General features: G+C 38.5%; 1 protein-coding gene across 2 annotated transcripts in view; it reads right to left on the reverse strand.

Annotated features, from left to right (window-relative positions):
• Window positions 1-24617, reverse strand: part of LOC127422215 (zinc finger and BTB domain-containing protein 16-A-like) — a 95746-nt gene that overhangs the window by 39876 nt on the left and 31253 nt on the right. For both annotated transcript variants that reach the window (XM_051665553.1, XM_051665554.1), the window contains one exon: window positions 9967-10053. In XM_051665553.1, the coding sequence (XP_051521513.1) occupies window positions 9967-10053 (87 nt within the window). The remainder of the gene's footprint in view (window positions 1-9966; window positions 10054-24617) is intronic.

Here is a 24617-nt window from a genome sequence, read left to right on the forward strand (position 1 = left end):
TTTTCCACGACATTCTAATTTATTGAGATGCACCTGTAAGTCATAAATTATACTGATAAAAATTGTGCCAAAATCAAACAAAGGGAGTCCAAAACAGACTACAAATCCCATGAAGCCTTGCTCACTAAAGGATCGAACTTTCAACTCCTATTGGATGAGGCACACGACAGAACGCACCTCAACCATGACATCATCAGGAGTAGAAATACCTCTGAAATGCTTCTGGGATTTGCTTCCAGCAACTTTGCTCACCGTGGGTAGACGCAGCTCATCGCTGCTCTCAGGTGCAGACTCGTGGCACAAGGAAGTAACGTCCGACTTGAAACTGTGGCCATACAATCTCCATCTCGCTGGACGAGTTGAGATTACTCTGTGTTCAACCGAACACTCTAACGGATCTGAAGGAGACCGCCGAGCAATCCGCATCTTCATCCGTTTGCCTGCAGAAGTGAAGAGATTAAAAATTTCTCTTCCATCTTCAATCAAGTCAACGTTTCTGAATTCTTCGCCAGCCCACCGAGAATCAGCAGCCGTACCGCCCGCTGACAGAGCAGGGAAACGGCCTCCCGTCATCACCCAAGCCTCGAGGAACCGAGTCTGAGGTAAAGGACGGATTAACACACATTCTGCATCCTCGTGCGATTCAAGTAAGAGGTTTACGTCTGGGCAGAGATAGAATATTATAGTGTGTTATTCTTGTGTTTCACGGTTTATTGCTTGTACAGTTTACGGACCGCCATGTCCGCTCATTATTAATACTCAGGGTATTAATTATCACAAATTTGATTTGCTGTATTGTGGTCCAACCACACTGGACTGCTGTGCATTTCCGCCATTGCGGGTGAGACCGGCAAACTGAGTTTATCCATTAAAGAATCAAAGACCGGAATGGGAGCCGTCCACCGCGTCTCTGAGTGATAAACTAACAGCTGCTTCCTCTCCCACGATCGCGAAACTGGCTTTGGGGCCATCACTTAATTCTCTCTCTCTCTCTCTCTCTCGTACTAACCACACACAAACACGCGCACGCATGATCCCTCACAAACATTCTCGAACACATTTTAGGCTAGTAGATAGCTTCGTGATAAAGCTCAGCTTTGTCCCTTAGCTATCATACAAGCGGATACACAAGGTAACTGCTAGACGCCATTGACTGGTTTCTCTCCGCCCACATTCGCGGTCATATTCCCTGGCCGGAAGTCTCACGTGACATACTCTCCACGAGAGTCACGTTGCCATTTTGTGCGCGTCCCTCCTTACACACACACACACACACACACACACACACACACACACTCACACACACACCCTCATGTGTTATAGGATTATTTTGATTTCCATATCTAATCATATCACTGTTTAGTTTGTAGTTGTAAGTCGGAAGTTTATTGACTGCATTGTATTAATTATTAATTGATATTACTGCATAAATAAACTTTGTTATATTACAAAGAGAAGTGTTTTGTTTTATTTTGCATACACCTGTGTCACATGCTAACGGGATGTCAGTGCTCAGATTCAAGCCTTCATTCATTGTTTTTTTTCCCGAAAATCCATATTCTTCGGATGTCGATTTTCCTAAGAAAACAATCTAATATTGAGACTGTTCCAGGGTGGTGCCCCGTCAATGTTAATTCTTATTAATATTCTATTAATGTTTGATAATTGATAATTATCTTTGATGATTGTTGAATTTGAATGATCAATAAGCTAGTGTTAATTTTAATTAATGTTTCATCGATGTTAACAATTAACGATTATCTTTGATAATTGTTGATTTAAAGGATTAGAAAAGCTAACATTGATTCTCATCAATGTTCTATTGATTTTAATAATTGACAATTATCTTTGATAATTATTAAGTATTGCTAATAACCAAACTTGCTCCTAAACGTAGCGCACTACATTTACTGGAGCCCCATATGAGGTTTTAATGAGTTAGATTCAATTAATTAATTTAAATATTGTTAATAACTAAAGAAATAATTATTAATTATTCCTGATAGTAACACTGATCTAAACAACCAGTAAATCCCTACAGTATTTAGCTACTAAATATAACCCCTTCTTTGCATGCAGATTAATGTGTGGTTTTGACTCTTACGCATTAGCTATACCTCAGATGACCCTGCTGTGATTCAATCGGTAGCAAAGTGAGAGGCAGACAGACCAATCTACCAAAGTAAGGAACAGTCTGCTTAATAATTAACGCAAAAACAGATACATTGCTCTTGTTTAACCGCTGTTTATTCTGTGGGGCAGATCGGTACAGTCACAATGTGTTCCCGGTGAGTAATTCACCTGTACCATCAGTCCCACTGTAAATGGAAAACACTTCCTGTGCATTTGCCTTCAATGACCAGGGGCAGCGAGATGCGTGATGGAAGAGTTTTAGGAAATGTGACATCATCAGCACACAAGACAGATGGACGAGTGCTTGCCCCTTAGGCCAAAATCATTTAAAGGCAAATCGCTTCTATTCCAGTCCCAAATAAAACCCCTTTAATAACATTTTATTTCTGCTCTGTGAAGGATGCGATAAAGCAGTTCTCTGTCGGGAGGGGGGGGAGAGGAAAATAAAGAAGCCGCTGTGATGTACTGGCCTGCTTTCTAGTCTGCCCGCCAGTGCATGGGTTTTATTTTGGGACGCTTTTAAGTAGGTCAGCTCTCTAGTAGGTCTTGTCTATGACAGCACAGCGGCTTAGTGTAAACAACAGCACATGATGTTGTTTGCCTCTATCTCCGTCCTGGCACCAAATGCCACCAGCTCACCCCCCCCCACACACACACACAGGTCTCCCGCAATCCTCTCTTCCATATCCAACCCAAAAACAACCAAGCATGGCCATTCACCTGTGACATTCACATAAACACTGACATTTGAGGACAAATGTCCTGCTTCAGTGATCTTTTGGTGTTTGTAAGTAATATACATTAGATTTACATTACAATACATACAGGTGCATCTCAATAAATTAGAATGTCGTGGAAAAGTTCATTTATTTCAGTAATTCAACTCAAATTGTGAAACTCGTGTATTAAATAAATTCAGTGCACACGGACTGAAGTAGTTTAAGTCTTTGGTTCTTTTAATTGTGATGATTTTGGCTCACATTTAACAAAAACCCACCAATTCACTATCTCAAAAAATTAGAATACATCATAAGACCAATAAAAAAAACATTTTTAGTGAATTGTTGGCCTTCTGGAAAGTATGTTCATTTACTGTATATGTACTCAATACTTGGTAGGGGCTCCTTTTGCTTTAATTACTGCCTCAATTCGGCGTGGCATGGAGGTGATCAGTTTGTGGCACTGCTGAGGTGGTATGGAAGCCCAGGTTTCTTTGACTGAGGCCTTCAGCTCATCTGCATTTTTTGGTCTCTTGTTTCTCATTTTCCTCTTGACAATACCCCATAGATTCTCTATGGGGTTCAGGTCTGGTGAGTTTGCTGGCCAGTCAAGCACACCAACACCATGGTCATTTAACCAACTTTTGGTGCTTTTGGCAGTGTGGGCAGGTGCCAAATCCTGCTGGAAAATGAAATCAGCATCTTTAAAAAGCTGGTCAGCAGAAGGAAGCATGAAGTGCTCCAAAATTTCTTGGTAAACGGGTGCAGTGACTTTGCTTTTCATAAAACACAATGGACCAACACCAGCAGATGACATTGCACCTCAAATCATCACAGACTGTGGAAACTTAACACTGGACTTCAAGCAACTTGGGCTATGAGCTTCTCCACCCTTCCTCCAGACTCTAGGACCTTGGTTTCCAAATGAAATACAAAACTTGCTCTCATCTGAAAAGAGGACTTTGGACCACTGGGCAACAGTCCAGTTCTTCTTCTCCTTAGCCCAGGTAAGACGCCTCTGACGTTGTCTGTGGTTCAGGAGTGGCTTAACAAGAGGAATACGACAACTGTAGCCAAATTCCTTGACACGTCTGTGTGTGGTGGCCTTGACCCCAGCCTCAGTCCATTCCTTGTGAAGTTCACCCAAATTCTTGAATCGATTTTGCTTGACAATCCTCATAAGGCTGCGGTTCTCTCTGTTGGTTGTGCATTTTTTTCTTCCACACTTTTTCCTTCCACTCAACTTTCTGTTAACATGCTTGGATACAGCACTCTGTGAACAGCCAGCTTCTTTGGCAATGAATGTTTGTGGCTTACCCTCCTTGTGAAGGGTGTCAATGATTGTCTTCTGGACAACTGTCAGATCAGCAGTCTTCCCCATGATTGTGTAGCCTAGTGAACCAAACTGAGAGACCATTTTGAAGGCTCAGGAAACCTTTGCAGGTGTTTTGAGTTGATTAGCTGATTGGCATGTCACCATATTCTAATTTGTTGAGATAGCGAATTGGTGGGTTTTTGTTAAATGTGTGCCAAAATCATCACAATTAAAAGAACCAAAGACTTAAACTACTTCAGTCTGTGTGCATTGAATTTATTTAATACACAAGTTTCACAATTTGAGTTGAATTACTGAAATAAATGAACTTTTCCACGACATTCTAATTTACTGAGATGCACCTGTATACATTTTTGTACATTTAAATAGACATTGAAATGTACAATATCAACGTATTCACAGCGTCTCAAACATTAACGCTTTTATGTGAGTACTACTTTAAAGATGTACAAATCTTTACAAATCCTCTGACAACTGTGGTGCATTGTTAGCCAACTATGGTCGCATGGTCCATTGTTACCAACATAGTTCAATGGTTTGAACGAACTGCATCGCAAAGTTGTGTGGTTGGAACTACGGCTCCTTACCTGTGGTTAGAAGCATAGTTCCTTGTTAGTTTGCTGTGTGGACATCATTTGACTTCACTGTGGCTTCTATATCTTTTATTCCATATATATCTTTCATTCTATCAAGACTTTGACCACGTTTGCATGCAGAAAACTGCTTATTCCAAGGATTGGCAGAAAGCGACATTCTGAAAAGACACGTAGACACGAATGCAGCCGTTTTCGTAAAGGCTCTTTAGAGAAATCACTTTAACACACATGGTTTCTGTTGAAGAACACTGCTTTTGTGTCCATGTTAACGCATAAGTGTAGTTCTTATGTTTTTGAAGAGTGCATACAGGATGTGCTCAAATGCTTCGGGGGAACCCCAAAGTCTGATGTAAAGGGATACCCCACTATTGCAACGCACCTGTTGCATTACGTAGTGCACACCACTTTCGTGTCTTCAGCAACTTTCACGCATTATACAGCTTTCTGAAGTATGTTTAAATTAGTTATTATAATTTGATATCCTCAGAAGTTTTTACTCCACCCCCTGCATAACGTCATTAACGACAGCTCTTTATTGTTATCATATTGAACAATGGATGTGCGACATAGTAACTACGGTTTCGGGAAACAGTCTTCACTAGCTAGTTTTCTTCAATGATGCATCGTACTATGGTGGTTAAGCAAAGAGTTACGTAGTTGTACGGGAAACACACCCCTGGTCAGACCAGAACCTTTGCAAGGATACCGCTGCAGGTGAACAAGTTTAATACTTGTCCGAGAAAGCCATTTTAATGGAAAATGTATTTATAAATGAAATACATATCAGACATATCAGTCTTTGTATGGCTGAATTTAATTCTCATCAAACCTCAACAAGCATGACATCTAATAAAATCAAATAAAATACAATTAGAAGTAGCCAATTAATTCAATATTCTATCAACCTTCAGTAAACATCTGTTGTCAAAAGTTGTTAAAAGGCTTTACTTTTTAGACACTGAGCGCGTTTACATGCACTGACTTACACTGATAGTACTGTAGTTATCAGCATATTGATATGCATCTTAACATGCTCATTTTCAGTATGTTGATTTTGTATGTTTCAGTGTCTATCCAGATGTACAAACATGTATGTGTAATAGAGACTATGTTGACTGCAGAGAAATGTCTAGCCCTAGATTATTGGTAACTCTGCCAACACTCTTTTCCTCCACCGTTTCAGTCCTCATAGAGGAATACTGTCTTGGCTCTGCAACGAAATCCACAGAAATATGGAATTCATGCCTGGTTAAGTCCAGAACATGTATGAAAGTGTTGACAGCATTGCTCACTTTACTCTGAGTAAGTGATGGCTGAAGTCCAGTGCTAGAGAGGTTTCTGAAAATGGGTGAGCTATGTCCTCCAATCCAAACTGAAATGGAGAGCACGATGTTTACAAGTTTAGGAGAGAAGGTATAAAATTCTGGGCATCGTTAACACCAGCCCTATGTCGACATGCATTAAGTATTTATACAGTGTGTGCCACAGTGAGTTACAGTTACATGCCAACGTTTTAGAGAGGGTTATCGTCTTTCTCCTTTTGGAACACAGGCGGCATTGCACCCTCGTTGTGCTAATATTGTACATTACTGTAAAAATAATACAAATATTTGAGAGAATCCTGATTCTAATCCAAAAGCTTATAAATTGGCTGTCATGGAAACGTTTAGCATCTCAAATCTATACAGATAACAAAAGTATGGCACCTTGTTTTAATTAGGACTCAACCTTTATATAGATTCAACATGTGGATCATTAGCCCCATGAAACGCTTTTATACCCAGAGAGCAAATTAATTAGTGCATTCTGGAATACCAGTGTCAGACTGTATCCTCTAACGGCAGTCTCTATAGAAGGAATAATAAGCCAATATAACAGAAGTACAGATATAAATGATGGTTAAACAGGATGCAGTATAATGATTACAGAGTGCTTGGCTACAGTGGCCTTAAAGTATTTGGACATTTAAGTTACACATGAATTTCATTGCATTAGATAACAAAACAAAATAAAAAAAAACAAGTGGCATCTGCAAACAAATTATGCTAGACTTCATATCAGAAATAACCTAACTTTTCTGAGCCTTTTTTACAATGACTATTAACTAACTGATCCCACGGTCATTTTTAGTGCCTGTGTCCTTACAAAGTAACCACAGGTATACTTCATCACATTATCTATGGACATGTTTAGTAAGTTTGACAACAAGGAAGTTTCAGTATTTCTCGTATTTATTCCATTCAAACTTTTTTGTGTAAAATGTTTTGCTTCTTGTCTGATGCAATAACATTCCTACATGTTTAAGTGTGGCTTATGAGTCCAAATATGTTTTGGGGTCTCTGTATACAGATCTAGGGCATTTATTTATTTATTTAAAGGAGCATTCAGTAGTTCTCTAGCTAACATTAGCATTGCACTTCTTCATGTACTTTAAGTACCGATACTACAGTGGTGTTAAACACTGTACTGCCATCTATCGACGTGGATCAGCATGATCGTCTCTGCAGCCCCCGCCAGCTGTGGAATATCATTTGCATTTGGAAAATGTTGGAGTTTGAGGTAATTTCTAAAGTTATTTAATACTACTATAATATAAATGCTTTCCCTTAAAACAAACATCAGAATTCAAGCGAACAGACTATATAAAGATCTAATAAAGACAGATTATTGTTGTCCCTCATATCAATAATCTTTAGAGACTATCTACATTTTACGTTATTTATAAAGACAGATATTACCTTTTATTTTTAGTTTTTTTATCCCCTTTTCTCCCAATTTGGAATGCCCAATTCCAACTACTTAGTAGGTCCTCGTGGTAGCTTAACAAGTGAGACAGTCAACCCGTGCAGCTTATCACATGGCTCGTCGTGCATGACACTGCTGAGACTCCACACGTGGAGGCTCATGCTACTCTCCACGATCCACGCACAACTTACCACGTGCCCTATTGAGAGCGAGAACCACTAATCGTGACCACGAGGAGGTTACCCCATGTGACTCTACCCTCCCTAGCAACCGGGCCAATTTGGCTGCTTAGGAGACCTGGCTGGAGTCACTTAGCACACCCTGGATTCGAACTCGCGACTCCAGGAGTGGTAGTCAGCATCAATACTCTCTGAGCAACCAGACCCCCGATATTACCTTTATTAGAGAACTGCTTAGCATAAAATAAACCTCAATTATCTGGTGATACAGAATGTCATGGCAAAGGAAAGATTAGAATTGTTGACGAACTTGTTTTGTTTCCAAGCAAAGTCATGGTTTACACAAAATCCACAACAATCGCTGTGCCAAGATACTTTGCTGTAAACGAATGAAGATGTATGCAGTTTCACAGAGGTGGAGGTAGATTGGCCCCCCTTAGTATAACTGTGATAACAAAGAAAATATAATTACATATTGCTTTCCGGTTGCATTTGTAAACACCGCTGAAAATTGTCCATTTGGTGTCCAAAGGTGTCCATGCGTCATTAAGCTGAAGTATGTAACTTTTTAAGTGTTAAAATACTTTCTTCTATCCGATCTTAATATGCAGTGCCAACTATTAGACAGCCATTCATAAATACATTTTTTCAAACTGTAGTGTCTCAATGGCACTATAAAAAAAATATTGTGTTTGTTTTCAGCGACCTTCTTAGACCCACACCAACAATGTTACTCAACCAATGGCATTAGTTGAGGGGCGGCACTATCTGACTATTTGAACAACTGTGGGCATTGGGCATATTAAGGGATTTTTTTATTTATTTATAAAGGGGTATTACTTATTTATGTTTTTTTTTTATTTATTTTATTTTTTTTTGCCACTATTAAAACATGATCACATGGAAAAAATTGGCATCTGGTTTCCGAAAGTTCCAGTACCCTAGGATCTGCCACATTATGCTAACTCACTGACAAGCGGCATCTTCCATCAGATGTTTTTTCATCGACTAAAATATGTTTACCTTCCCTTGTGGTATGACTGGAAGTGCGTTGCATCAGCAACCTGTGTTATAACCAGGAAGTAATCAAGTTTATGTTCAAATATGTATTCCTCTTTACTCTATTACATCTTGTACAACTGAAAACAACTCTCTTTACAACTTGCTTTTGGCGCCCCTCTGTGGACATTTCACCTGGAAAATGGAGCTCACGTGTGCCAATACGCCCAACAAAACTTAACGCTTTGGCCACTGGGGGCAGTGTTTCGAATTTCGGTAAGCACAGACCGATTCTAGATGAAGAAAAGTCAACCTAATGGTTTCACTGTTAGATCAGTCTGACTGATATTGCTGTGGATAATGGAAAGAGGAAAGGAAATAAAGAAAGAACAACTGGAAAATGTCACAAGCCAGACTTGAACAGATGTCTTCCACATGAACACCATGGCTTAATATGGCAGAACATGTGTGCGAACCACTAGGTCACAGCTCCAACCTTCAGGGGGATGTTTACTTGCACTAAAAAAATTTTACTGAAAAATGTGCTTAATGTTGTAACATCTAAATTAACTGGTTTGATTCAATTCAAAAATATTATTTAACATCACTGAATCAACCTGAATACATTAGGTTGCACTAACAAAACACATTTTTAGGGTTACATCAGGTAAAAATAGCTAATTAAGGTAACGATCGCAGGTTACCACTTTTTATAGTGTGAATAATTACAGAGTAACCAGTAATTAAGTTAACAGACAATAGCTGTAACAGGTCAGAACACATTTCTTACCTAACCAACTCTGATTATTAAAAAGCACCACTGAAACCAAAGCGTCAAGTTATCAGATGTCAGTAAAAATGAATATTTGACAGGAGGGTGGCAGATGAACGCTGTTGGCGTGTTAATGAGTGCCAGAGAGCTGATGACTCACAGGTCCGGGTAACTCTGTACAGTGCGCTCTAACAAATGTAGCACAATGCCGTGCCATGTTTAGACAAAGTGATGGTGATTGTTGAAACATAGCACTGTTGCTGTGCCACACCGGTGTGCTGCCCTGCCCTGTGACCGCACATATTACTGGCTGAAATTTTAGAGGGCACCGAATCTTCCCTTCTAAATTATAGAAGACCATCAGATTGGGGTTTTGATAGGGTCATAAACACGACTGCTACTCTACTCCATTGTGGTTACCTTGGAATGTCAGCATTATTTTAAGACATGAGTTGAGGTTAGATGAGGTCAGAGAGAAGGCTCCTACCTGTGTGTGTTTGCCGATGGGCCTCCAGTGCATCCTCCTTGGAGAACTGAGCACCACACTGATCACATACTAGTGCTTTTGGTCCAGCTGGTAATCAAGGAAAGCATATATCGTTAAGATTTTGATAGACATTGAAACGTTTAACAGACAACATTTAAATGTAATGTAAAACCACAGGAAACCAAGTTTCAAAGTGGTACTCTCATTTATCAGTAAATGATGGATAAACTTTGTCTAAGATTTTAATGGCAAATTTATTTATAAATTAAATCGAGACTATTAAAAGCAAAAAGTCACTTTTTGAATGACTGAATAGAATTATCATCAAAAAATAAGTATGAAATATAGTAAGTAAAATATAATTTGATTACCTAAGAATACTAATGGGATCACTTTTCAAATGCAGTATGCACACTCCTAAAAATAAAGGTTCAAATTAGGACCAAAAAGGATTTAATAGTCTGATGCCATATAAGGACAGAGCCCCTTAGATGACAGGGCAGGATTTTTTTTTCTGAAGTTTTGCATTCCGTCGCAATAGTTTGCGTTCCTTCGCAATAAGTATTGCATGCCCTCGCAATAGTTTGCGTTCCTTTGCAATAAGTTTTGCGTGCCCTCCCAATTGTTTGCGCTGCCTCTCAATACATTTTGCGTTCTGCCACAATAAGTTTTGCATTACCTCATAATAGTTTGCATTCCCTCGCAATAAGTTTTGCGTGCCCTCATAGTTTGCGTTCCCTCACAATAAGTTTTACATTCCCTCGCAATAGTTTGCGTTCCCTTGCAATATGTTTTGCGTGCCCTTGCAATAGTTTGCATTTCTTTGCAAGAAATTTTGCATTCCGTCGCAATAAGTTTTGCATTCCCTCGCAATAGTTTGCATTCCCTAGCAATAAGTTTTGCATTCCTCGCAATAAATTTTGCATTCCCTCGCAATAGTTTGCGTTCCCTCTTAATACAGTTTGCGCTGCCTCGCAATAGTTTGCGTTCCTTAGTAATACGTTTTGCATTCCCTCGCGATAGTTTGCGTTCCCTCGCAAAAAATTTGTGTTCCCTTGCTATAGTTTGCATTCCCTCGCTTACTACAGTCTACAGTATTACTATAGTAAAAGCATAGTTAAACTATGGTATTTGTAGTAAAACCATACTAACCACAAAATTATGATTTTTACTAACATAGTTTTCATTTTCCTGTATTATCACTATGGTTTCACTTCGAATATCATGGTTAAATATAGTTACTGAAGTAAAACCATGGTAAATTTATAGTGAGAGAATGCAATACTATTTCGAGGGTATGCAAACTATTGTGAGAGAACACAAAATTTATTGTGAGGGCATGCAAAACTATTTCAGAAAAAGAAATTCCCGCTATGTCCTATAAGGGGCTCCGTAATATAAGAACGTTTTTGACAAAGAACTTTTATACTCTTTAACTTTATATATATATATATAATGATCCAAAGTAGCAGTAATGTAATATCAAGAACTTTTTTAATATCTCTCAAAAAAAAAAAATATATATATATATATATTAAATAAATACAGTGCAAAATTGGTTCTTGATAAAAAAGGGGGTTCTTTGCAGAGCCAAAGGTGCTAAACAAACATGGCAGAACCTTTATTTTTTAACTAATTTACAAGGTAACAGTGTTGATCGGTCATAGTAGGAGAAGCTCATGTTTGAAAAATCAAATTAACTGGAAAGAAAACAACAACAACGCCCAAGAAAGAAAATGGGTTATTTCAAAGTGTGAATTGTTTATGACATTAAACATCATCCATTTTTCCCCACGCACATCAACATACAGTCCCTTAGCAGATTCAAAGAGCTGTTCTTATCTACAAGAGCTGCCAGCTTTCTTTTGTCTTGTCTTGATAAAAGAGTGTAAAGAATAAGCTGAGGCAGAACAGACAGCAACATTTCCTAAAGGATATTAAAACTCTTTGTATTTCCAGACTGATATATGCCACATTCTATGCAGAGTTTCTTCTGACAAACAAAACACTAGACCCACTTATTATGTGTTCATATACATAATAAATAACAATTAGATATCAGTCAAGTAATAATAAGTGTCACTGACACATCAGGTTGAAGTAGCCTCAGGCAGGTCAGGGAAGAGCTTGTGTTGCATGTTCCCCTGCATGTTTTTCATCAACCATAATTCATTTATTAACACTAAGGCTGGCTTGTTCGAGTGAATCAAGAGTGAATCAAAGCCTGCCTGTGGCCATGTCTGATACATGTCATGTCATACAGTATTTCAACCTAAACTCCAAAGAAAATAATTAGAAATTATATTTAGCATTAAGAAAATGAAGCCATTTTTAGGACCATTAAGATTTGAATTGTGGCATTATTGTGACAATTAAGTATGCCCGCAATCCCCCCACTATGATCATTGTCTTGATCTTGAGTCTGTTTGAAACTCTCAGTATTTCCAGTAGATTCTCATTACTGCAATGACAATCTTCCTGTTCGGACACAAAAATGTAAAAAATAAAATAAAAATCAGCATTTCTTGAAAGCAGCACATTATTAATTTAAATTTTTAATTATTAAATTATTATTTACATTTAAATAATATGGGGGGTGGGGGGGTGGAGGTCATTAAAGTTATCATTAAAATTATGTATCTATGCAAATCTGTTGTGGTCACAAAAATAGGCTTAATTTTCTTTATGCCAAAAATATATTATTATTTTTAGATTTTGGGGTTCCTGCCAGATTTTACGAGATTCAGCTCTTTATGACATAAACTTATAAACTGCAAAATTAAAAGCTGCACATAAACTGTAAACATTGAAAGCAGTACATAAAAGTACAACCATGATGCATAAATCAATTTAAATAATATATCATTTTGCATAATGGTAATAAAAATGACAATTATTTTCATTATGGTAAAAATATATTTTTAATTAAATGTAAATACAAATGTAAAATTGTAATTAATAAATATGTATTATTTTGCATTATGGTAATGATAATAACAATTCTTTGCATTATAGTAAAATTTATTTTTATTAAAATTGTAATACAAATGTATAATTATAATTAATAAATATGTATTATTTTGCATTATGATAATGAGAATAACAATTCTTTGCATCGCAGTAAAGGGAAGGGGGGTTCTTGATCATCATGAAAATGTCACAATGCAAATCTCAATAGTCACAAAAATAATTTTCTTCATGCAAAAATTAATTTCAATTTCAATTTTATTTTGTATTTTTTTGGTGATAGAATATGACTTGGTCATGTTCCGGCAAGATTCATCCCTTTATGACATCGTTAACAGATGCACCTAAACAGATGGAAATAAGTACAAGGTATAGCTTACACAAGCTAATGAGAACCCATACACACAAAGAAAAGAAACAGTGGATTTCATTTAACCCAGTTGCAACAACCAATCCTTAATAACTGGACTAAATAAGTGTTCTGATGGCCATCACTTGAAAAAAAAAAAAAAAAACACCGGAGGGAATCTGTCTATTAATAGTACTAGATCCACCTGTAGAGCTGCTGGCCCATTATGAAGTAGGCCAGAATGTTTCCATCACTTTAGAAACCACTCTCAAAAAACCACACACACTGAACAGGAAAGATAAATGGTTGTCTGATGTTTTTTCTGAAACACAAGGTCCAAGACCTCGAAGAGGACTAAACAATGTCCTTAGTTCACTATGGGTTCTGCTAAAGCAGGTTTTTCTCATTTCCTGCACACTCCTAACCTTAGACGTTTAAAATGAATCAATAAAATCTAAATCTATAATGACCCTCGGCTTGTTAAGTATCTATTTTCTCTCAGTTGGCCCTAAATGGCTTTATTATGACTCATTAAAGCACCCACAAGTTTCGTGAAGTCAGCCAACTCGCACCTAAAATTAGCCTCTTTCCCACTTACACTTTCATTCTGGTCCTTCTGGAGCCCTTTAAAGTTTAAAAATGCACTCATTTTCAGAATCATTACAAACCACACTCAAAAATATTTTAGATGGTGTGATTCATCAGTGCGAGCGTAAATTATGACTGTGAGAACATATCTGATGTGCATGAATGAAAATGTTCCGTGTTGTTGGGTTACTCAATACGGTCTGATTATGGTGATAAAACACAGAAATAGCTTTTCACTCTACTGTCTGTGATCAAAACAAACCTGCAACCCATATTTAGGTCATGACCCACCAGTTGAGAACCACTGTACACCACTGTGTGCATTGTAGTTGTGTTGTCTAAAACCTAGCAAGCTGCCTACCTAGACAGCATTTCTGGGCATGATAGGCATATACAAACGCCTATGTGTCGTTTCACCATGCATGATTTGTCTTATTTTGATACAGCTATGTTTGATGAGGTAGGGTTATCTCATCTGTCTTCTCTCAATGTTTCCTCTCTCTTCCAGAGGCTTACCACACATTTAGAAAGCAGATCCCAGATTCAATAGGCTTGTGTTCGGTTTCAGAAGGCACATTGTGTACTGTACAGCCCATGAAAAACAGCTCAAACAGCCTTCAAACTGGGCTGCAATCACCCTCCATCAAAACACTTTGTCTGGCATACAAAAATAAGATCCAATCTCGTGCTGAATACCAAATTAGACCATTAGAAAACAAGGGCTTCTGCTACTTGGCAACCGCAGGGATTTAAAGCTGCGAAATCCAAAGACGAGCCAGAAGACTTAGAGCTTTTATGCGCTGTAAAGACAGAATTAGATTTATTTTACCATTTCACTGGCTCTCAAATTAAAGATTTAATTTAACAATCATAAATTCTTAGTGTTTGGATTTTCAAATGGAAATAACGTTGTTTTCTTGTAATCAGCAAGAGCAAGTCTAATAATAAGTCACAACAGAAAACAGTCATTTATTAATGGAGACACAAAGGTCATAATATTAAACCAGCACTATATATAAAGCCAGCATGGTGGTTAAATGCCTTCTGTCAAACTCTGTGATAAAGTACAAAGAAAGGTAATTTATTAGCACGCTAACATCCGTAGGCTTGTGAGGAATGTGTGGTTTAATCCACCTGAAAAAGGTCGAGGGGTGAGGGAAACAGAGGCTGGTGTGGTGGCACATGTAGCCATGCTCTCAGACACTTAACACTAAGGTAAATTCACACAACAATTGCGCCATTTTAGCATCTTATTGACTAACCAGCAATCCATTTTAAACAGGAGCTAAATGCACTGAAATTGTGCTGCGCTTCCAGTATTTAACCTTCCTGTTACGTTCGGGTCATTTTTGACCCATTTAAGAGTTAAAAACTCCTAAACTGAATCTTAGTCTTGTATTTGGCCATTGAATAAGTGAAAAAATTAATTTATTGATACTTGTTAATCGTGATGCAGTGTCAGGGTGATTCTGGTGGACTAGGGCGTAGCTAGGGTATTGCTAGATGGTTGCTAGGGCATTACTCAATGGTTGCTAGATGGTTACTTACAGGCCCAAGTCAAAAGAGACCATTCCCAAGTTTCTATGTTATCCTGATCTCTAGATATGTTTGGGGACCTTTCAATGGAAATCTATGGGAATTTTTTTATTTTTATTTATTTATTTATTTATTTTTTTTTTGCTCGTTTTTCATTTGCTGGGCAAATAAATATTCTGTAATAAAAATATTTTTAGAATATAAACCTTGACTCTGTATTTATTTCAAACAGATAAAATGTGTATTTTGATTATCAGCTTTTTGCACTCAAAACAAAGGGTTTACTTTAAATCTACTGTAAAGTAATTAAAAACCACCATTGACACATACAGTAGGTGGTGCTCTTTCCTGATGAAATGCTACTATAAAGCTTGTGTTCGGTTTGAAAAACAAGTCTATGTCAATGTTCATGTTAATAATCAAAAGGGCTGTATACAGGGCTTGACATTAACTTTTTGGCTCCCTGGCTACTGTGGCTAGTGGCATTCCAAAATCACTAGCCACTCAGCATTTTCACTAGCAAAAATCCCCCACCCCACAAAAATAAACTAAACTAATTGGAGACTGTAAGTGCATGCATAAGGCCATAAAGAACAGGTCAGACCATGGATGGCTCCACTCTACTGTGGTTAGGCTAATGTAGGTAAAAATTATTTTAATTAAAAACTCATGTAGAAACCTTTAACTACAACTTTCACAGTTAATAATTCCATGGAGTACAAAAGGAGATGTTAGATTAATCTCAGTCACCACTCACTTTCATTGCAACTTTTTACATAAATAATTCATTAATCTTTTTTCAATCATGGAAGAAAGTCGTATGGGTTTGGATCAAGATAAAGGAGAGTGAATGATGACAAAATAATTATTAATAATAAAAAAGAAGTCTTATAGATTCGCCCTAATTGATTTAATATATATCTATACCAGTTACCAAATAGTGTTACTTCAGTAAAACATTTTTGTTTGGATGATGTGTATTTTAAAAACCTAGTAATCGATATTGATGCATGGCACACTGTTGTCTCTTTATCTTGTCAGTTCGAGAGGTTTGACTTCTTCAGTATAGTGCGTTAAGTAGAAGATTCTCAATAGTATTCAAATGGTTCACATATGTTTTGTGGTCTCTGCAGGCTGCGATACAGAGTAAAGCCCGACTAAATCATGCAAGTTTCACTCTGCACAGTCCCAGAGCTCTGGCTCTATCTCTGGAGCACGCTGGTGTGCACTGCGGCGGCTCACGCAAAATCACACTTAATTCGCACTGCACAGATGCACGTGTAAGTTACGAGAGGCATATTTTTTGCTTATAAGGTGCTGAACGTGTGATGAATACAGTTAAATTTGATTCGGCTGCGGCCACTAGCCAAAGTGGCAAGTAAGGGTGAAGGATTTCTACCCGCATTTGGCAGGTGGATGGGTGTGTCACGAACGCGGTGAAGATTCCTTAATCGGCCACCGGAGGTCCACTTGCCTGAGTATTAACATTGGACTACATTTCCCAAGTGCCCACATACCTGGACTGATTACTGCACATCTGTTCCATATCACTCAGACTATTTAGCCCAGTATGTGTGTTCACTCTTTGCGAAGTCTTGTTTGCCCTGGCTACATTTCTGAGCATTATTATTTCCTGTGTTGTTCTGCCCATGTTTGACTCTGCCTTGGATTACCTCTGTACGAATCTTTGCTGCCTGCCTACCACTATGTTTGCCAGGACTATTTATCTTGCTGTTTGCTGCCTGCCCTGATCCTCTGCCTGTTATACCACGTTTACTGCCCTGCATCTGATATTGTTGGTTGCCCTGGTTATTCGACCCACGCTTGTCTGTACTCTGAACTTGCTGTGTTTTAATAAACCGCACATGGATCCCAGTTAGCCTGAGTCTGTGTTACAGAAAACTTCGCCAACTACCGATCCAGTGGTCCTCATGCATCTGTCCAGCAAATTCTCTGCCCAAGCGAACCTAGTGGTATCTCACCAACAACAACTAGGCCGACTCACCAAGGTAACAGAGGAGTTGGTGAAATCCGTACAGAGTCTCCATCAGCCCACACCTGAATCTGTTTACCCAGCGCCTCAAGCGAGTCAGGTACCAGTCATAATGCCTCACAGTACAGTGACTGCTAATCCATGTTTAGCCTTTCCAGAAAAATTTGGCGGCACCCCAACCAAATGTAAGGGCTTTCTTATGCAATACTCTATGTTCCTGGCTCAAAAGCCCTCGTTATACCCGATTGATGATAGTAAGATCTCTCTTGTGTGTTCACTGCTTACGGGAAAGGCGTTGGAGTGGGCAACAGCTGTCTGGGCCAATCAAGGACTAAACTGCACCACTTTCAACGATTTTATTCAATGACTAAGAGAGGTATTCGAACATTCTGAGGGAGGAAGGAGTGCTGGGGAACAACTGCTTGCGCTTCGTCAGGGAAGAAATACCGCAGCTGAATTTGCTCTGTCTTTTAGCACTCTCGCTGCGCAAACTGTGTGGGTGGAAGACACATTAAAACTGCGTCAGGAACCGCTTGCGGGGGGGGGGGCTCTGTCATGAATGCCGTTGAAGATTCCTCAATCGGCCACCGGAGGTCTCACTCACCTGAGTATTAACATTGGACTACATTTCCCAAGTGCCCACACACCTGGACTGATTACTGCACATCTGTTCCATATCACTCAGACTATTTAGCCCGGTGTGTGTGTTCACTCTTTACGAAGTCTTGTTTGCCCTGGCTACATTTCTGAGCATTATTATTTCCTGTGTTGTTCTGCCCGTGTTTGACTCTGCCTTGGATTACCTCTGTACAAATCTTTGCTGCCTGCCTACCACTGTGTTTGCCTGGACTATTTCTATTGCTGTTTGCTGCCTGCCCCGATCCTTTGCCTGTTATACCACGTTTACTGCCCTGTCTCTGATATTGTTGGTTGCCCTGGTTATTCGACCCATGCTTGTCTGTACTCTGAACTTGCTGTGTTTTAATAAACCGAACATGGATCCCACTCAGCCTGAGTCCGTGTTACACGGTGTTAATGTCAAGCTCTGTATACACTTACACTCAGCGAGCACTTTATTAGGAACACCTGAACACCTAATTATTTATGCGATTATCTAATCAGCCAATCGTGTGTCAGCAGTGCAATGCATAAAATCATGCAGATACTGGTCAGGAGCTTCAGTTATTGGTAACATCAACCATTAGAATGGGGAAAGAATTGTTTGCATGGCATGATTGTTGGTGCCAGACAGGCTGGTATGAGTATTTCTGTAACTGCTGATCTCCTGGGATTTTCACGCACAACAGTCTCTAGAGTTTACTCAGAATGGTGCCAAAAACAAAAAAACATCTAATGAGTGGCAGTTCAGTGGACAGAAACACCTTTTTAATGAGAGAGGTCAATGGAGAATGGCCAGACTGGTTCGAACTGACAGAAAGGCTATGGTAACTCAGATAACCGCTCTGTACAATTGAAGTGAGCAGAATAGGATCTCAGAATACACAACACGTTGAACCTTGAGGCGGATGGGCTACAACAGCAGAAGACCACATTGGGCACTTTATTAGGACCATAGTGTTCCTAATAAAGAGATCTGTGAGTATATACCGTGTCTTTTTTTAACTGAACAGTTGTTAGTAATTAAGTCACTGTCATTCTTTTCAGTATAAACACGTCACCTTTCTAAGCAAATTAGGCTTATATAGATTGTGCTTTATTCACAAGACTCTGTGCTATTTGCCTGGCATAATTAACGTTGCACCATACCACCCATGGAAAGCATGTTGTAATTGGCAATTTATGAAAAAAGCAAATAAATTAATAAAAAATATATTTGTTTAAATTTGTATCGTTCGTAGCAGCATTCACTCATCTAATGAAACTTGATGAAATGATTAAACTTTTGGTTATTTCAAAAAGACATTTTAGGTGCCCGGATTGCAATAGTAGAGGGATGCTACACAGTCCCAAGAAAGCATGCCAGATTGTGGTAGTCTACTTCATCCTTCACAACCCAGCACTCAGAACTGGCCTTCAATATAATAACTGTGAAAGGCCATTTGCATTCAGCACATTAATTATGGTCGTGTTTGCACCATTATCTACTTTATGCAATCGCTTTTGTTAAACAGATGCTACAACAATGCAGACAAATGCAATGTGCAAATAAATAATGCTATTAGCGGACACAATTCATTCTTAGTGAATTCCTCCATCAGGCCACAACACTGGTCATGTGTCTGTTCCATCCTCTCAAGCCAGTCTCAAAGGACCTGCAGTCTGCATCTCTGTTTTCTTTTAAGCATTTCTGTTTTATTTAGAACTCCACCAGCACACTCCTCCCTTCACCCCACTGCTCACGCTATTTTGGAGAGCAGTGGCTTGGAGAGCAGTCAAGTTTGATTAATTTTGGGATTTGGGTACAGTATGTTCCTGGACACACATCTGCGAGCGATCATAAATGCTCCAGAATGCTGGCAGAACATCCAGACCTGCCGGCAGCTGATGATGTCATCAGTGCGAGGGAAGAGCTGGCATGTCGCCAAGCTCCAAGAGCAGGGTTTCTCTCAGACACCAAGACAGAGAGAAACAGACAGAAAAATGGGATGGAGAGAGAGGAAGAGTGAAAGAGAGACAAACAGAGTGAGATATTAAGAGAAAACATTTTGACAGGGTTTTTCAGCCTGAACGTTGCACATGATAAAGAATCCTTTTCTTTTATGCTGTCATGTTGAACAGGAACAGGTGCAACAGGGGATTACGAGCAGATTAAACATGGGAGTAACTGAATATTGTTGCACATCTTCATGATATTGCTTTATGACAGATTAGGAGGGTTGGATTTTGAGAAAATATAATAATAAATCTCTTTCACTAGCTTTCATAAACTCATAAGTGTAGTTGACACAACTACATTGACATAATGTGTCTATGGACTTTTATTTAATCAACAACAAGATTTTTAGGTTAAATTTATATGAATGTATAAGGAAAAGCACATATTTTAGGTCCTGTTACTGGTCACCATTTCTTTTACTGTGATCTTTTTTATTTTTTTTAGCATTTTTAAATATCTTTTTGCCTTCATTTGTTCATTTTAAAAGGTCCTGCTGGGTGACAAAAGATTTTTGTAAAAGCACAAATATTTCCCGTAGTCTTTCAGTTAAAATGAGACCACAGTATTATGCTTTGTATGCATTCTTTATAAAAGCATCAGCAAAATGTTATTTAAAATAATTTGAAATGGAATGTAGCATGTCTCAGAACATCCCCAAAGTATTTTATGTCAACAACCCATTTACTACCTATAGTAAAAAGAGAAACAGAGACAGACAAATTAATGGGACAAAAGGAGAGGGATGTTTTCTGTTTAATAGAAGAAGAGTGCTGTCAGAACCTTGAGCAAAACCTGAGCTGATAAAGGCAAGTGAGGTGTACTTCACAGAGAGACGACTAGAGACTTAATCAGACAGATGGACACACACACCCTGCTGCCAGTTTGAGTGTATTTCCCCTCCACTTGAAACAGGACATTCCCCTCTAAAGCACAATTTACTAAGGGCAACTACTGAATTCAGTAAGCATCAATCACATGCTTAGCATCCTGAGAGTGATGTCGAAGCCATGGCCAGGAGATGGAGGTTCGAATCTGGCTTGCGACTGGCTTTTCCCATTTTTAATCTCCTGAGACCCATGTCCACTTGCGTGGACATTACGTTTTTGCTTTGCTCTAAGCTATGCATGATTTCATTTTATTTAAACCGAATGATCTCACTTCAGAAGACTCTAGGCTGTCATTAAAGGGTTAAACTTTAGACGCACCGAGTCATGTGACAAAACAAAATGGTGCCGATCTCAGCTGAGTTTGTCTTTGGGAAAAACGGCAACAAAACTACATCTAATAAGAAACCTCATTAAGTTTTTGTATTAAAACCTATTTGAGTCAAAAGAGTCTATAGTTTCATCTGATATGCCATTTTGAAAATGTCATCGATTTATCGCGAAACATCATGCTGTTAGACATAATGACCATGTATGTGGACTATAGGCAATATTTTTCTTAAAACATCCTATATTCACTGTGCATTATTACATTGAGAATCAATGGATGCATCCAAAAGCAGGAACATTTTCCTTTCAGAGACTGTATACAGAGTTAGGATGAAAATAAGGTACATTGTGCAGACAGACTCACCGGAGGCTAAGTCATTCCCTAATTAGGGAGCAAGGGAGCATCCTACAACTTTCCAGTGCAACCACTCCTAACATTTGGTCAATAGTTCAGTTTCAGGCTGCAGATGATGTTTGGACCACTCAACATGTTTGGCAGATATGGTAATGGTAGTCAGTACACAGATTCAGAATTTATAATGTGTACTTTTATTTTAACATGATTGGCAGTGATTAGATGATGCTGGCCATTACTTTGAATCAGAATTAATTATGCTAATGTCTGATGTAATGTCTGTAACATCTCAAAAACATGAATAACCAACATTCCTGGAAACAAAATAAACAATTTGATAAAAAAAAAAAAAAAAAGTTCTTTCTATAGCTTGGTATTATTTAAAATTTCACTACTAAGTCCCACTAGACACATATGTAGACATCAATTTTTAAGAAAAATATATGGTCTAAAAAAAATTATATATATATATATATATTATTTTTTTTTTGGGTTTTTTTTGTTGTTTTTTTTGCATGTTTCTTAGAGGCTACTAGTTACAAATCAAAAAGGGGAATGGAAAATGCACACAGCAGTAGTGCTCGGGTCTTACGATGTTAAAGTCTACAGCCTGATCTCTTGAAAATTACGTGACTGTAATGGCCTTTTTGCAAAATGAATGTTCATTATATGTGTCGTGGCAGTTCTGAGGTGAAAAGTCCACTGATGCTAAAAGCGACTTAAATCTTCATCCAAACAGACGAGGTTTTGAAGGTTAATGCTATATCGAGTTTTAAATCAACAAAACCAACCTCCCTACCCTGAACCTAAACTTAACCGATAGTGTCATAAAAAGCAAATGCGATATCATACATCATTTTGTGGTGCTTCTATGACACTTTGTGCTCCATGTCACCTTGCATGCTCTTCAGGACTCAGATCCTGGTCCTTTGCATTACAAGTGCAATGCTCTGTCAGTTGAGGTACCACACAATTTGATAATGCTCGAACAAGCTTGCAAATGTAGTTGGTTATGTAATGCAAATGTTATAATGTATGGCCTTATAATTCATACACTATAATAAAAGTGTTTATGTCATAAGATAGCATTGTGTGAGGAACAGGGGAAAAAGTTTGTGTGAAAGGGAATAAACGCCATTGCGTTTAGTGTCCATTTCACCAGGAAACTGCTACAATATGAACAATTAGCCACGTAAAAATAATTTTGCAAAAATGTAGGTATAGTAACGTGATTCTGTGAGACCAGGTTGAAAGTCCCATTTCTGATGGCTCTGTCAATAAAAATGTGGCAAAAAAGCTTTCCATGATCTTTTAAGTGTTATAATTAGGGCTGTCAAACAATTTAAATATTTAATCGCGATTAATTGCATAATGTTTTTGTAGTTAATCGCGATTAATCGCAACATCTTTATAAACATGAGTGGACAAAATATTCTTCATCCAGATGTATTTTTCAGTCATCCACACAAAACCTACCCCGCCAACAGAGTTGAACAACAGAAAATGAACACTCATGCAAAAGAGTCTGCACTGTCATTTACAATTGACAACTCAAAAATTCCTTTTAGACCTGGTCACAATTGTAACCGGTGGGATTAAATTGACAGCGTAGATTACCTGCAGGGTTCCAGCAATATCTCCAACTTCTGCACTGGCTAGTGCACTATCGAACAGAGACACTGTGACAGAAATTTGAAGACAGCAGCAGGGTTTCCATTAGCCGGTACCGTCGCTCCCTATACATATATTGCTCAGTCTGCGTAGGGCACCAACTCCATAGGGGGGCATCAGAAATTCCACCGGCTGTCTTATCCGGCACATTATACGTTATTCAAGGACCCTGTAGCAGTTGCAAAACACAGACGATCACCTCGCTCTCACACTTTCACTTCGTCCTACGCACCGTGCCTCGCAACTTTCATACCGTGCCTCGCAGTGCAAGACAGGTGTTCAAATGGCAGCTGTCTTGCCGCTGCAATCATGTTACAAATTTCCAAGCTCTATCTGTTCTATGTGGGCATGTTCTACTGCTGTGCCACATTGATAAAATGCTTGGCGCAGGTATCAGCATAATGTCTCCCACCATCTGTTTTCCCGACGGTCAATGCATGTGACATTAGCAGCATTTGCGCGAAATGACTTGCTTCTCATGAACAACGGTTTATTCAAAGGGTCATATTACGCGTTAAAAAAATTTGTGGCGTTAAACTAATTTTGCGTTAACACGTTATTAACGTGTTATTAATGTGTTAACTTCGACAACACTAATTATAATGTGTTCTACCTGGAAAATATGGAAAAAAGATGAAAGTGAATGTTGAATGAGGCTAACATTTTGCCTAACATCTCCATTTGTGTTCCATGGAAGAAGAAAGTCATACAGGTTTGGAACAACATGAGGGTGAATAAATTATTACTAAATGTATGTTTTTGGGTGAACTATCCCTTTAAGATCCGTCTGGAAGCAAAGACTGGAAAATGGGAGAAGAAAGAGTAAAAAAAAAAGGAACTAGAGTGAAAAACAAAAGCTGACAAATGGACAACATAAGAGGAAAACAGAATCTCACTGCTAAACTTAATTTAGTAGTCTGTGTCTGCTTTATGTCTATGGTTTGTAACTGACCTTTTTCATATCCAAAATCTGAAGGGAACAGCTTGTGGTTGTTTTAATAGAGCAATACTAAACACTTACGTAAGATGTAACGCCAAACATTTCACCATGCTCGTTTAATTATGGGTCTGGATGTGTATAAACAACTGGAGTTGTCCCCTCCCTTGAGCAGCTTTCTGTCCTACACCTTCTCATTACAATGCAAAAAAATGAGCTGGCAAAGATTCACTGTACATACTGTACTAATAACATGGCAAACTGCCCAGACTGGATCTCAGCCAGGCCTAAAATACAACTGTTGAGACGCAGTTAGGAAGTAGGAGGACGGGGATAACCAAACACTGCGTCATTAATACATAGATGGACCTCCAAATGAAGTGCAATGCACCATCTGCTACAGCAAGTTAAATGGGCTTTACAT

Source organism: Myxocyprinus asiaticus, chromosome 31 (assembly GCF_019703515.2).
Source record: "Myxocyprinus asiaticus isolate MX2 ecotype Aquarium Trade chromosome 31, UBuf_Myxa_2, whole genome shotgun sequence".
Classification (NCBI taxonomy): domain Eukaryota; kingdom Metazoa; phylum Chordata; class Actinopteri; order Cypriniformes; family Catostomidae; genus Myxocyprinus; species Myxocyprinus asiaticus.